This window comes from Mixophyes fleayi, chromosome 1 (assembly GCF_038048845.1).
Source record: "Mixophyes fleayi isolate aMixFle1 chromosome 1, aMixFle1.hap1, whole genome shotgun sequence".
NCBI classification, from domain to species: Eukaryota; Metazoa; Chordata; class Amphibia; order Anura; family Limnodynastidae; genus Mixophyes; species Mixophyes fleayi.
The window spans coordinates 208079560-208094097 of NC_134402.1; the positions used below are offsets into that span (position 1 = coordinate 208079560).

The 14538-nt window shown below is 42.8% G+C and overlaps 1 protein-coding gene across 1 annotated transcript in view; it reads left to right on the forward strand.

The window, feature by feature from the left end:
* The window catches only part of LOC142148988 (semaphorin-6B-like), a 527730-nt gene that overhangs the window by 386237 nt on the left and 126955 nt on the right, over positions 1-14538 (forward strand). Inside the window, exon 9 of the mRNA XM_075204826.1 lies at positions 8955-9043. Coding sequence (XP_075060927.1) covers positions 8955-9043 — 89 coding nt within the window. The remainder of the gene's footprint in view (positions 1-8954; positions 9044-14538) is intronic.

Sequence of the window (14538 nt, forward strand, 5' to 3'; positions counted from 1 at the left end):
AGATAAATATTCTTAAGAATTTCTCTAATTCTTGGTTGGTTCTCTCCGTGGACCCATTGGACTGGGGATGATATGCAGATGAAAAATCAAGCTTAATTCCGGACTTACTGCATAAGGATCTCCAAATTTTTATATGAACGGTCAGAAACAATATGTTGAGGACAACCATGTAGGCGAAATATCTCTTTAATAAAAATATCGGCTAAGGAGGAGGAAGATGGAAGATCTTTAAGAGCAATAAAGTGGGCTGTTTTAGAGAAGTGATCCGTGACCACTAGCACCACAGTACAGGATTTGGAAGGTGGAAGGTCTATGATAAAGTCCATCGAGATCTGTGACCACGGGTATTCAGGAATGGGTAATGGGAGCAAACATCCATCAGGTTCTTTCCCAACGGTCTTGTGTTGAGCACATTTAGAACAAGCAGAAACAAATCTCTTCACATCCTCCAGTAAGGAAGGCCACCAGTAACTTCAGGACAACAAGCCCCAGGTTTTGCGGATGCCGGCATGCCCAGAGAAGAGAGAGCGATGAGCCCAGCTGTGGAGTTGAGTGCGCAGACGTGGCAAGATGAATGTTTTGCCCGGAGGGCAACCCTTGTTAAGGTGTGTAGTTGCCAAAACTCGACAGGTGTCTAAAATGAATTTATTGTTCTCCAAAGGTTCCATATCAGCTGAATCAAACGAGCGAGATAAGGCCACCTTCGTATTCTTGGATCCAGAGTGAAAGGTGATGTTAAAATCAAAGCGTGTGAAGAATAAGGACCACCTTGTTTGCCGAGGGTTTAGACAACGGGCCGTATGTAAGTATAGTAAATTCTTGTGATCGGTATATATGGTGATTGGAAATCGTGCCCCTTCTAGTAGATGTCTCCATTCGGAGAGAGCCAACTTGATGGCCAGGAGCTCTTTGTCGCCAATCCCATAATTCTTTTCAGCAGGTAACAAGCGACGGGAAAAGAATCTGCAAGGATGAAGTTTGCCAGAAGGGCTCCGTTGTGAAAGTACGGCTCCTGTACCAATGGAAGACGCATCTACCTCCAGGATAAAACGACGTGAACAATCAGGCTGTTGAAGAATGGGTGCAGATGAGAAGAGAGACTTTAATGATATAAAGGCTTGGATAGCCTCAGTGGACCATACGCTAGCATCAGCAGACTTACAGGTCAATGCAGTGATGGGAGCCACAAGAAAAGAATAACCTTTGATGAACTGACAATAGTAAATGGAGAATTCTAGGAAGCGTTGGGTAGCCTTAAGACCTGAAGGTTGAGGCCAGTCAAGTATGGCTTTCAATTTGGTGGGATTCATTTGCAGTCCGGTGCCAGAAATGATATATCCCAGGAAAGGAATTTGTTTCTGCTCGAAGGTGCATTTCTCTAATTTGCAAAATAGATGATTCTTTCGCATACGAGAGAGAACCTCCCGTACATGACTGCGATGAAATACTAGATCTTGAGAAAAGATGAGGATGTCGTCCAAGTAGATGACTACGGATTGATATAAGAGATCTTGAAAGAGCTCATTCATAAGGCCCTGAAAGATAGCCGAAGGGCATGACCTGGTACTCAAAATGGCCATCTCGGGTGTTGAACGCTGTTTTCCATTCATCCCCCTCCTTAATGCGTATGAGGTTATACGCTCCTCTGAGATCAAGTTTAGAGAAGATGGTGGCACCCTTAACACGGTCGAACAATTCAGAAATCAATGGCAGAGGATACCGATTTTTAATGGTAATAGCATTCAGGCCTCTGTAATCTATGCAAGGGCGGAGACCCCCATCTTTCTTTTTTACGAAGAAGAAGCCAGCCCCAGCTGGGGAGGCAGAATTGCGGATGAAGCCCCTTTTTAGATTTTCTTGGACGTACTCCTTCATAGCCTTAGACTCCGGAAGAGAAAGGGGGTAAACACGGCCCCTGGGAATAGGTTTACCAGGCATAAGGTCAATGCCACAATCCCAGATTCTGTGAGGAGGAAGTCTTGTGGCCTCTTGTTGACAAAAAATGTCAGAGAAGGTTTGGTATGGTTCAGGCAGAAGAGTCACTGGAAATATATGGGAACGTTTGGGAATATCTGGAGGGACCACCTTATGAAGACAGTGAGAGAAGCAGAACTGTCCGCAGGACAATATGTGACCTGATTTCCAGTCTAGGGTGGAAGAATGGAGACAAAGCCATGGAAGTCCTAGGATGATTAGGTTGGTAGATTTCTGAATTACCAGAAAGGAGATTTTTTCCCGATGAAGTGCTCCGATCTGGAGAAGGAGGGGAATGGTGCGTACCAGGATGGACCCCTCAGGAATTCTTCCTCCATCAATGGCCATCAGGGAGATGGGTTGTTCCAAGGCTTGTGTGGGAATGGAGAATTGCTTAACCACTGCGGCTGAAATGAAATTTCCTGCAGCTCCGCGGTCAAGAAGTGCGGACTGCGGGAAAGTATTATGTCCTAACTGAAGAGAAATAGGAATAGTCAGGCAATCATTACTACAAGGAACTGAATGAGACTGAGAGAAGAGGCCCAACAATACAGCTCCCGAACACATTAGGCCCTGTCGTTTCCCGGACGTTTGGGACAAGAACTCAGAAGATGGCCACCCTCTCCACAATACAGACACAACTTGTTCCGAAATCTCCTCTCCCTTTCTTCGGCCGACAGGTGGGTTCTCCCTAATTGCATAGGTTTTTTGGGAGGAAGAACAGGGTTTTGGAAATTGGGGGCCAAGCGAATCATACTGCGCCGAGATTGTTCTCTCTCGGAAATTATGCTCCTTGAAACGCAAATCAACCTTGACACAGAGGGAGATGATATCGTCCAGACACGTAGGGAGTTCCTGAGATACCAGCTCGTCTTTGATCTGATCTGAAAGACCCTGCCAGAACGTAGCCACTAGAGCCTCATTATTCCAGCGAAGTTCAGAGGCCATTGTTCTGAAGTGGACCGCATACTGTCCCACAGACTGGTTTCCTTGGCGAAGACTTAATAAGCCGGTAGCGGCATTAGATACCCTTCCTGGCTCATCGAATATCCTCTTGAAAGTGGACAAAAAGGTGTTGAAGTTATACAGAATGGGGTCATTCCTCTCCCATAAAGGGGAAGCCCATGCTAAGGCTTGACCGGACAACAGCGAAATCACATAGGCCACTTTAGCTTTTTCGGAAGGGAAGTTCCCTGGCAAAAGCTCGAATTGTATGGAGCATTGATTCAAAAATCCTCTGCAATATTTGGGGTCCCCATCGAACTTAGGTGGGTTAGATATCCGTAATTGCATGGAAGAAGCTGCAGCTACGGGCGGGGGTTCCGGGGCTGCAACCGCCGGCGCAGGTGGTCCGCTAGCCACCAGGGTGTTCTGGACAAACACCCAACGAGTAGATAAACTATTGAGGAATTTTAAAAGTTGCTCTTGGTTAGCCTCTTCCTTATCCATCCTTCCCACTAAATGCTCCAACAGATCTGCCGCTGAATCCATGGTCAGAGCAAACTGTAACGGATAGTGGATTACTACTACTAATCTTGATTAGCGCTGGCTTACCTGAGGTGCAGAGTCTAACGATCTCCCCGGTGTTCACCAAGAACCGCCGCAAGGCGGGGTGGCCTTCACTGCCAGGAGTCGCAGGTCGCGGTCCTCAGGTTCACCCTAAGATGTAGTGCAGCGGAGTGGAGCGGAAGACGTGGAGTCAATCAAGCCAGGTCGGTACACAGGAATGGAGGCAGGCAGAATCAGGAGGCAACTTGGAGTCAATCAGGCCGGGGTCGGTACACGGGTCACAAGAATAGAAGGATAGTCAGCAAGCCGGGACGGTACACAAGGGTTGGAGAGCCAGGATAGTCAAACAGACAGAGATCAGAACACAGGTAGACACAGGAGACTGGAAGACACAGCAATCCACGAAGCACAGGAGCCAGGAACAGGTAAGTGTTGCTCTGACACTCAGCTAGTGTCAGAGAGAGGTTTAAATACTATTTGGGGATTAAAATTCCCCGCCTCTGGATGCGATCACCGCGAAAACCGGAAGTGTGGCTTCTGGACGAAGCGATGGAAAGGTAAGTTTGTAACAATAGCAAGTCTAATTACATCTCCTATGACCCTCACATATCAAAAGGTCTAATTAGCATGAGATTAGCATGAGTCCTTTCATCCAACAGTTGCAGAAAACACATTTCCTCCAAAGAAAAGAATTCCCCAGGAAAAGTTGTAAACCTCAGACAAGATATTTCCTTACATCAAGATATACAAAAGGCTTTCAAAACAAAGGCTTATTGTATCAGATATATACATCAGAAATAAGGCATTTCCTCTACAAAGTTTAAAACAGAAAAAACTAATTTTATACCCTGGTCTCAGAAATAACAATTTCCTATATCAAAATATACACAATATCAAAAATAAGTGCATTGGCATTTATATAAATAAGCGCCCTGTGCTATTTCCTTTAAATAAATTTATACCATGGGGTAAATGTATTAACATGCGGGTTCTTTAACACCCGCGAGTTCAGCGTCTTCGGCGATTAAATTTAAAGCGGCACTGCATTGTAAAGGGAAGTTTCCCCTTACAATGCAGCACCTGCATGTTAATACATTTACCCCCATAAGTTATTTGTAAGTGATCCAGTCACACTCATCCCCCCGTTTGTCCATGGGGCAACCAGCGTGCCATGTCCAAACGATTGGCTCCTGGTCCGCAGTCTCCTAGGGTTACCAGAGGTGACCTGGAGGATCCAGCTCTTCCTGCTGAGACAGTCCATCCGCATTGCTGTGAGCCTTTTGTTGCTTGTGAATTATGTCAAAGTCCTACATTTGAAGTGCAAGGCTCCATCGCAAAAAACTGCTATTTTCCCTTGAGCTGTGTTGTAGCCACTTTAAAGGATTATGATCAGTCACCACAGTAAAATGCCGTCCATACAAATAAGGTTGACATTTTTTCACTGCCCACACAATAGCCAAACATTCCTTCTCAATTGTGGCATACCACACCTCCAGGTTTAGCAGTTTTCTGCCCATCTGGCCTCCCCCTGGCTAAGTACTACTTCCAGTCCATACTGTGACGCGTCAGATTCTACAATAAAGTCCTTGTCATAGTTAGGCGCCAACAGTACTGGAGCATGAATCAGGGCTTCCTTTAAAGACTGAAATGTCAGCTCACAAGCGGTTGTCCAGTCAACTTCTTTGGGGAGTTTCTTCTTGGTGAGATCTGTCAGGGGATTCGCTACAGTACTAAAGTCTGGGGCAGATCGTCTGTAGTCCCCTGCAGTTGTTAACAATGCCAGTACATGTAACTGGGTTGTAGGCTGGAGCCAGTTTCGGATTGTCTCTACCTTAGCTGGTTCTGACCTAACCCTACCTCCCCCAACACGATGATCCAGTTACTGTACCTCTGACATCGCCATCTGGCAATTCTCTGCCCTAACAGTCAGGCATGCCCACCCAATCTTCCCTAACACCAGCCCTATTTGCTCCAGATTATCCTTCCAATTTTTACTGAAATTGGAAATGTCTTCTAGGTAACCCTGAAACCCGGTAAAAGAGTTGAGAAATACGATCAAAATTCCACCCCCAACATCGTTGCTTAAAATCACATCAGTTGGGTGGCCATCCATAACGGCAACATCTTGCAACTCCTTGCCGTCTCCCCAGTCCAGATACACCCTTGCTACAGGCACTTCTTTCTCCAGTACATCTGCCACGGTAAATTTATTAGTGCGATCCTGCAATTCTGCAGCAGGATCAATAAGATGGACAGTAATTGAGGCCCCTGAGTCTCTCAGTCTTTCACCCTGCAAGGGTCCCACTTAGACCGGCTGCAGGTTCCTCCACATGTTTTTGGGGGGTCTTTTGGACACATAGGTGACTCTCATCCTTGAGTCACCTTCAGACATGCCACACTCCATTGGGCTGGCAGGGGTGGTAACAATCTCTAATGGCTCACCTTTTCCAATTAAGCAAGTCAGCCGGGCCCCAGGCCTCGGATAAGGGGCACAAGTCTAGGGTGCTGGGGCTGTCATACAGTCCATCCTTAAATGACCAGTTTTCCCGCAGCTGTAGCACTTCCTCTCCATCCTGGGCTCCAATGGTCTCTGATAATATCCAGGGACAGGGCAGGGCGGTGGCTGCCGAGTGGTACCCGAAGTGTTAGGTACTTGCTTTTGGGGGTGAGTAGAGAGGGGTGTCCCCCTGTTTGTACAGTCCTTTGGGGTTGGCTGTTAGCCTGGTGCTTCTGCCAGTGTGGCCTCACTGCCACATACTGATCCGCCAGCTGGGCGGCTACTTCCAGGGTGCCTTGCTTCTGGTCCAGCACTCATTCTGTCACCTCCGGTGTGCACCGACGGTGAAACTGTTCTTGGCACATTAAGTCTATTACCTCATCCACGGTCTGGGCACCTGCTCCGTACACCCACTTCCTAGCAGACTCCCGCAGCAGGTTGGCAAACTCCTCATTGGTCTCATGGAAGTTCTTGGTAAGGTCCCAGAAATTCAAACGATATGGGGTAATAGTGTACCATTTTAGGAGAGCCCTTTTTACTATATCATAGTCTGCACAGTCCTCTGTGGGCACCTCACAGTAGGACTCCACTGCACGTCCTTGCAGTGTGTGCACCAGATGCTTAACCCATTCCTCTCTGGGTACAGTGTGTAGCCTGTAGGTCCTTTCAAATACCTGCATGTGCTCATCAATATTCCCAACACAGTCCTCAAATTTAGGGTAAGGTAGAGATGACAGTCCTGATCCTCTAGGGGGCACCTCCTCTCTGGGCTGCATGGCTGGTGCCCTTCCCTCTTGGCTCCATGCCTGTTCCCTAAGGCTGCCAGCTGGATATTTAGTCCAAGAGCCCTGCGCTCATCATAGAAAAGAGGGGCTGGTTGTGCGGGTGCAGTCTGCTGGGTAGAGGTTGCTGCAGGCTGTTGAGCAGGGATCTCTGCTGTCTGGGTGTCTTGGGTACCTAGCTCCCGGTCGTCAACTGGTCCACCGCCTTGGCCACTGCCGCCATCAGTTCCTGCCACCTGGGTACCATGCTGTCGTGCCATTCCCTCAGTGCCTCTCTCATCTCCTTCCTGTTTGGGCAGAGATGACACATCCTGTGCGTTCTCCTGGCTGCAGTTATTTCTCTCCTGAATAACTCGTCTCTCCTGATTAGTTCGCGAAAAGCCGCCTGCGGTTATTCCACCGCTCGCTTGCCACCAGAAATCTGTGCCACCCTGACTGTTGTTGCAAGGAACCGGCTGGGCTTACTTTGCCACCTTCCCCTTTCATTATTAGGAGGAGCTTGCTGCCACCACTGGGCTCCTTTATGGCGCCCAGAACCACGTTCCTTCTGAGTAACTGTCGCTGCTAGTGTACTTCTGTGCTGGTACACTTGGGCTGGTACCCCGTACTGCTTACTATGGATCAGGGTGCTGTGGATGGATCCCCCCTGGCCTATTACACTGGCCAAAGCTGCTGAGTAGTGGCAAAGTGGTGGTACTGGAGAGCTGGTTCCAACCTCAGAAACAGCCGGAGTACGGATTAGATTTAGGGTCTAATCTGTAGGTCACAGGAATACAGCAATATTGAAGATGTTTTCAAGCAGATATTTAAAGTAAGTGATGCTTATTTGCTCTTACACTGCTTGAATGTACCAGGTGATCAGGTCAGATGAAACATCAGAATGATACATTTCAGTGTACAAGACAGTGCTTTTAATACTGATTTGGACACAGGCTATTTTTAGAATCATGATGCAATGTGTTTACACCAACATGGATTTACATGCATTGCAAAGCTAACAATATTTACTCTTATCTGTGATATCTTAAAACCTTGCAGGATATCACAATCCTGAATCTTAAAGTGGATAGCAAGTCTAATTACATCTTACTATGACCCTCACACATCAAAAGGTCTAATTAGCATGATATTAGCATGAGTCCTTTCGTCCAACAGTTGCAGAAAACACATTTCCTCCAAAGAAAAGAATTCCCCAGGAAAAGTTGTAAACACCAAACAAGACATTCCCTTACACCAAGATATACAAAAGGATTTCACAACAAAGGCTTATAGTATCAGATATATAAATCAGAATTCAGGCATTTCCTCTAGAAAGGTTAAAACAGAAAATGTTCTATCCTGGTCATCAAAATATACACAATATCAAAAATAAATGTATTGACAATTATATAAATAAGCGCCCTGCGCTATTTCCTTTAAATAAATTTATATCATAAGTTATTTATAAGTGATCCACTCACAACAATGTATATCCTTTACTTGCAATTTAACATGTTATTCAAAGCATAGGTGTAGCTACCAGGATAGCAGTGGTAGCAGCTGCTACAGAGCCCTACAGCTGAGAAGGTTCTTCAGCATGCTCCCCAAAGGCCGTGCTCCTCTCTCAGATGTCTTTGGTGAGCAGGGAGCTTAATGAGCTTTGTGACAAAACAAGGGATTTAAAGCCCTAGAATGTCTATATTTTGAAAGCCCTGTAATACCTATGTTTGGGTAGGAAGTATCCTTGTTTTTGTTTCTTGTATGCTTTGTGTGTTTTCCCGTATTTAAACAGTGTTTTAAAATAATATCTCTTGTATTCATTATTTACATTGGTTCTTTTGACATACTTTAATTTCTGGGCATTTCTTCCACATATATTCCTTGGCATAATATATCTGACCTTGACTTAGACATAAAATAGGCAGCTCAATGTAGTATGTTTGGTGTGAGTGCCAGCCAGCAATCTTGGGCTCCAAAGTGAATTTCTGTTCATAAGGGAAGAGAAGGCTGATGCAAGAAGTGTTTGGCAAGGTAAATTAGGGGAGTGAAAGACGTCCCTAGAAACTTTGTTGGTCAGCTTTAAAATCTTGCTATGGGACCAACAAATTTCAAGTTACACCCATGGTTCAAAGTATTGGTACTAATTCTTTGTGCTGTATATCTTAAGTATAGGGGATGTTTGTTGTATCTGATTATTTTGTTTCTGTCCTTAGATCCATATTTTGTCAATGCTGTGGAATGGAAAGATCATGTGTATTTCTTCTTCAGGGAGACTGCAGTGGAATTCAACTATCTTGAGAAGGTGTGCAAAAGTGTCTGTCTATATTCTCAATACTAACCTTCTCACTCGACTTCTGTACATGCTTTGAAATAAACACAACAGATTATTATTTTTTTATCAAGCATTTCCTGGTATACCTTATCTACCTCCTTACTCCTGTTGGACAGGGCATAGTATGAGTACACCACCATAACTAGAAATGTCTAATGGAATAAGGGGGTGGGGCAGTCCAGAGAAGAGGAGTTATTCTGGAAAAGGCCTGTAAAAGGGGAAATGTGAGGAACAAAAGGACTGATGAGGAACAGGTCTTGGGACCAGCATAATGAGCAGCTGAGGGGGATAAGATTGCATATGTAGAATAAGGGAAGGTTGTGTCTTTATAGTTTAAGATAATACTACTGAATTTTTTCTTGTTCAAGGATTGGGAGCCAGTGCAAGGGGGCAGTTAAGGCTGTGTAGTTGAATAAGCCTGGCATCAGCATTCATAATGGACTGCAATGGGCACAGTCTGTGGGTGGTAAGAGCAGTTGATAGTTACATCACTCAAGTCTAAATATGAGTTCTTGAACTTGGTGACATTGTTTATCAGAAAGAGGCATGTTTTAGATCAATTTTGTAAGTTTAAGAGGCAAGATTTGGTCAGTGAACTTTCCTTCCAATCTCACATCCAACCAGAGTGAAATATTACACCCATAACACATGATGGTATGTTGGTGTGAAGATTGTGCTGTTGACAGTAATAACAATAATTGAATAATTTACCCATTTCTTCAATAAAAAAGCAATTATTTAGCAAATTAATTACATGAATATAATTATAATCTGGGGTGCAAAACCTGGTGTATATAAATCAGATAAAAGGGGGTTCAGGAAACACTCAAAGCTAGGTGTTGTTTTATTAAACATGTAACTTTTTACAAAATAAAGTGAAAAATATTTTAAATACTCAGAAATACATATTTGTTATTAATTGGACTAACAATTTAAACCAGACCAGACTTCCATACAAAAACATGCATTATTATGGCCAATAAGAACATAATAATTAACTATTGTAGCATAACAAAATCAAAAAAGAAAAAGAACAGAAAATATTAATTTTATTTCTTTAAAAAGAAGGGGAGATGGGAGGGGGTAAAGTACAAAAGACATAAGTAAATATTTTCCAATGTAAGGATAACAGGATCATCGACATTTCAGACAGTTTTATTGAACTTAACCACATCCCTTAAAAATTCTTTAGATTTCACTCAATGTGGGCAATGGCCCAATAAAAATCTAACAGAGCTGTCCCAATTATGTGGCTAAATATGTAGTGAGACCAAAGTGGGTTCTGCAGTTACTTGAAAGTCCACAAATATGGTCAGTTAGCTAAAGGTTGCCAACAAGAGTGTGAGGAATTGGGGCATAATCAAGATATATAGCAAGTCAGCTCTTTCACTGGAACTCCTCTAACACAGAAGGGCATGTTGAGAAAATATATTGTGAAAGCAGACTGTGGTAAAATATCGCCTGGACAGTAGTTTGACTCACAGTTAGAGAATGCCTACATGTATTACAGTATGTTAGGCCACACTTTTGGGCTATAGTTACACTGCCAGTTTATCTTCAAATTTTGGAGTGGGGGTATTCAAGTCAAATAATATTTTTGTAGGGTTGGCCATTATCCTTTGGATAAAAGTGGGGAGACTAAACTGCATATATATGGGTCCCTAAAAGGAGGAATCGAAAATGGGCAGCACCGTGCCTCACAAATTCTTTGTACAGTGCTGTATAATATGACAATAATTATGCCCTTCTGTGATTTCCCTGTTAATCTGGCCTAAAGGGGAGTGAACAATCAGGAATCAGGTATTGGAGGGCAATCTTTTTACATTAATGCCCAGGCAATCCTATTTTCCTTTATAAAGGACAGGAGAAAAAACAGACTTGCTTTAACAACTGCCTCTGCCTTGCATTTAGTGAGTTACTATATGGCATGTACATTAGATTAAACACTGGATGGAAACTGAAGCAGGCAATGTCTGGGTCCTCAATGAGAAAGCTGATTGGGTGGGTAATTTATTATAATATGGGGTTGGGGTTAGCATTGCTGCCTCACATAAGGTCATAGGTTAGATTCTGACACATCCCTTTCTTTGTGGCGTTTGTGGGGTAAATGTATCAATGCCCGGATTCTTCAACTCCGGCGAAATCGGCGTCTTCAGCGCTTAAATTTAAAGCGGCGCTGCCTTGTAAAGGGAAGTTTCCCTTTACAAGGCAGCGCCGCTTTAAATTTAAGCACTGAAGACGCCGATCTCGCCGTTGTTGAAGAATCCGGGCATTGATACATTTACCCCTGTGTGTTCTCTCCATGTTTACATGGGTTTCCTCCCACACTTCGAAAACATAGCAGTTGGGTTAATTTTGTCAGAGGCCAATTCACCTATTGTGGGTGTTTGTTTGGTAGGGAATATAGATTGAAAGCATCTTAGGGACAGGGACTCATGTGAATGATTGAATATTCTCTGTAAAGCACTATATAATTTGTAGGCATTATAAAAATTATTGTTGATAAATAAAATAACATGTGTGTTGGCTCCCTGAACACTTATACACTATTCTGACTCACTTCCTCTTAATTATATCATACATGCTAAAAGTCTGGTATTCCCTTGATTAACAAATAGACCTTTACCCTTTTCTGAACACAGCACTCCCAATCAAGACTCTCTAAAATTTTCAATAAATTGGTTAATTGTTAAAAAAACAAAATGGTTCAGTACAATGAATTATTATATAAATGTCCACAAACACAGTTCCAATAGTGTAAAGAGTCCTGTGAGAAAGCTACTTGTCGACCCTCAACCTTCCTGTGTATCTTGGCCGAAACTACTCTCAATATCACGTTGGAGACAAGGTTGGAGCTAGTGAAGGGAGTTTAGTCCATGATGCTTAAAATGTTTATTAATAAAATATTCAATGTTTGAGGAGTGCAACTTACAGAAAGAATGTGCCAACATATTAAATATTGGAGACTAGTGAAAAGGAGGTACTATAACATTATGGATATCATGGGTGTTGGGAGACTCATTCCATATAAAAATAAACATAAGGTAACACATTTAGGAATATTGATACCAGAGGAGGGCTGGCAAATTTTAGATCGGGAGCAAGACTCAATTCAGTAGCCTATTTTAAAGGAAAAAAAAAATGCAGGTGGCCCAGTGACCCAGCCCATAGTAGCCCACTATGGGTCCGGCTCAGGGGGCATATGACTTCCTGCCGCCCAGCCAGCCCCTGATTGACACATAAAAGATTTGGGGACAATGGTTCTGTTGCAAAAAAAAATGAATAAATATAGGCTACTTTGTTGACGGCTACAGTTGAAACAAAAAATGGTATGATATTGCAGCAATAAAAAGTAATACAAGTGCAATAATGCTACTATTTTAACAAATATTCAACGTCACAACAAGAGAAAATTCATTAAAATCTTATTTAATTTTATTTAATTAAATAATATGATGAAATTGAAGTGTAAAAAAAAAAGGGGGAAGCAAAATGGAGAGGGAGAATTAGCATACTCAAATCAAATTATTAAAGTAACAGCAAATACAAGAATAAATATATTGGAATATAAATATCATGAATACAATATTAGATGTTATGAAATGGTCTAAAGATTGATAAAGAAATATCCTCATCTATCTCTTTAGGATGTCATGTGTCTAATCTGAATAACCAATATGCTTAGTGTTAATAAGATAATTTGTACATGTCTTCCTCTAGTCCTGCTGGTATATGCTCATTTCCAATTACAGATATATATTTACACTGATCAAAATATTTTTTTCGTGTTTGTAATGTAGTCCTTCTTTCTTCTGATTGTTAGTCCCACATATTGTAGACCATATGCACAAGTGATCAAACAAACAAACATCATAGGTATTACTATTTATAAACAAGATGGCATAAGATATTCTTTAATTAGTCTATAGAAAAATTAACTTGTTCTGTATTGAATATTGGGACAGATGATATAGTTAAAGTCCCACATTTAAAATGTCCAAGGAAATAGAAAAAATATATAGAAAATTTACGTGGATAATTTGGCCAAAAGCTTGTCACACTAAAGTGGGAGGTCAGAGATCCACAACCTGCTGATCTCACTGCAATGAAGCCCAAACCAATTGGCAGGTGTTCCTGGTAAAAATTAGGGGTCCGTTAGAATTCGTGCTTCTGCTCTGCCAACGCTGGCAATAAAGAACACGCTATCTCCAGGTCCTACTTTCTGACAGATGTGTTCTTTTTTTAAAACAATAGGGAACAAGATGGGGGTTATGGATTCCAACCAAGGATCACTGAAAATAATTAGTGTATTTAATTTAATGATTCTCTTAATGTGCCAGATTTCTGCTTAATATGTCATAAGAAAAGCTGCAGTAAACCTTTTGTTTTGCATTTTGATGCTTATTTTATTACTAGATCCACAAAATACTACCAGTCACATCTGGGCTGAAAATATAATTAACAATAGAAACAGAGTAGGTAAATTTGATTATTTGTAGTTTACCTCTATAATGTGTAATTTTGCACAATTTCAGTAGAGTTAGAAAGAGTATTAGGAATGGGTCATGCAATACACTGATGGAAATGACAGCTATTAAGTATGATTGCTGACTTTACTCCTTTATCCACTTTTGACCTTTACATTGTCTCTCATTTGGACAAATCTAGTGTTGTTGTAAAGGTGGCTGTCAGGATCCCTAGCATGAATACTATGGAGAGTTATCTCAATAAAAACCGAATGTCTTTATTGATAACACGATTACACACGGAGCAATGAGTGCAGTCAAAGGTTAACAGCAACTCAGTTCCTAGAGGCAGAAGATTCAAGACAGCGGGAAATATCAAGCATATCACGGATTAAACAGGAACCAACAGATGCAATGAATGGTTAATGGCAACTCAGTTCATAGGGGCAGTAGGAATGGCAGGTATTAGGATAAATTCAGGCTCCTAGACACAGTGGGCAAACTGCAGCACAGGGTTGCAGGTTTACCAGGTCAGGCTATGAGAATGGAGATGTAAGGGAAGCAAGAGGACCTTCTATTCCACCCTGTCTGGGGACTGGCTGGGTTTGCCTTGCCACCGTCCCCTTTCTTTCTCCAAAATGCGCCCTCTAACCGCAGTAGGAGGGGCTTTTGCTACTACCACTAGGCTCCTTAGCGGTACCTAGAATCGCATCTTTCTGGGTAATTCTCACTGTAGTGTACCCGCTTGCTAGTATACCTAGGCTGGTACCCCAGACCTCTTGCCTTCAGATCAGGGTTGCTGTTGCTCTGGCCTATCACACTGGCCAGAGCTGCAGGGTAGCGGGCAGAGTGTTGGTACTGGAATGCTGGGTCCCAACCTCAGAACAGCCGGATACTGGATTAGATTGGGTCTACTGTGTAGGTCACAGTAATTACAGCAGGTAAGTAGGCTTCAAAGCGGGTTCCTTAATCAGTGATGTTTATTAGCTCAGAAAGTCC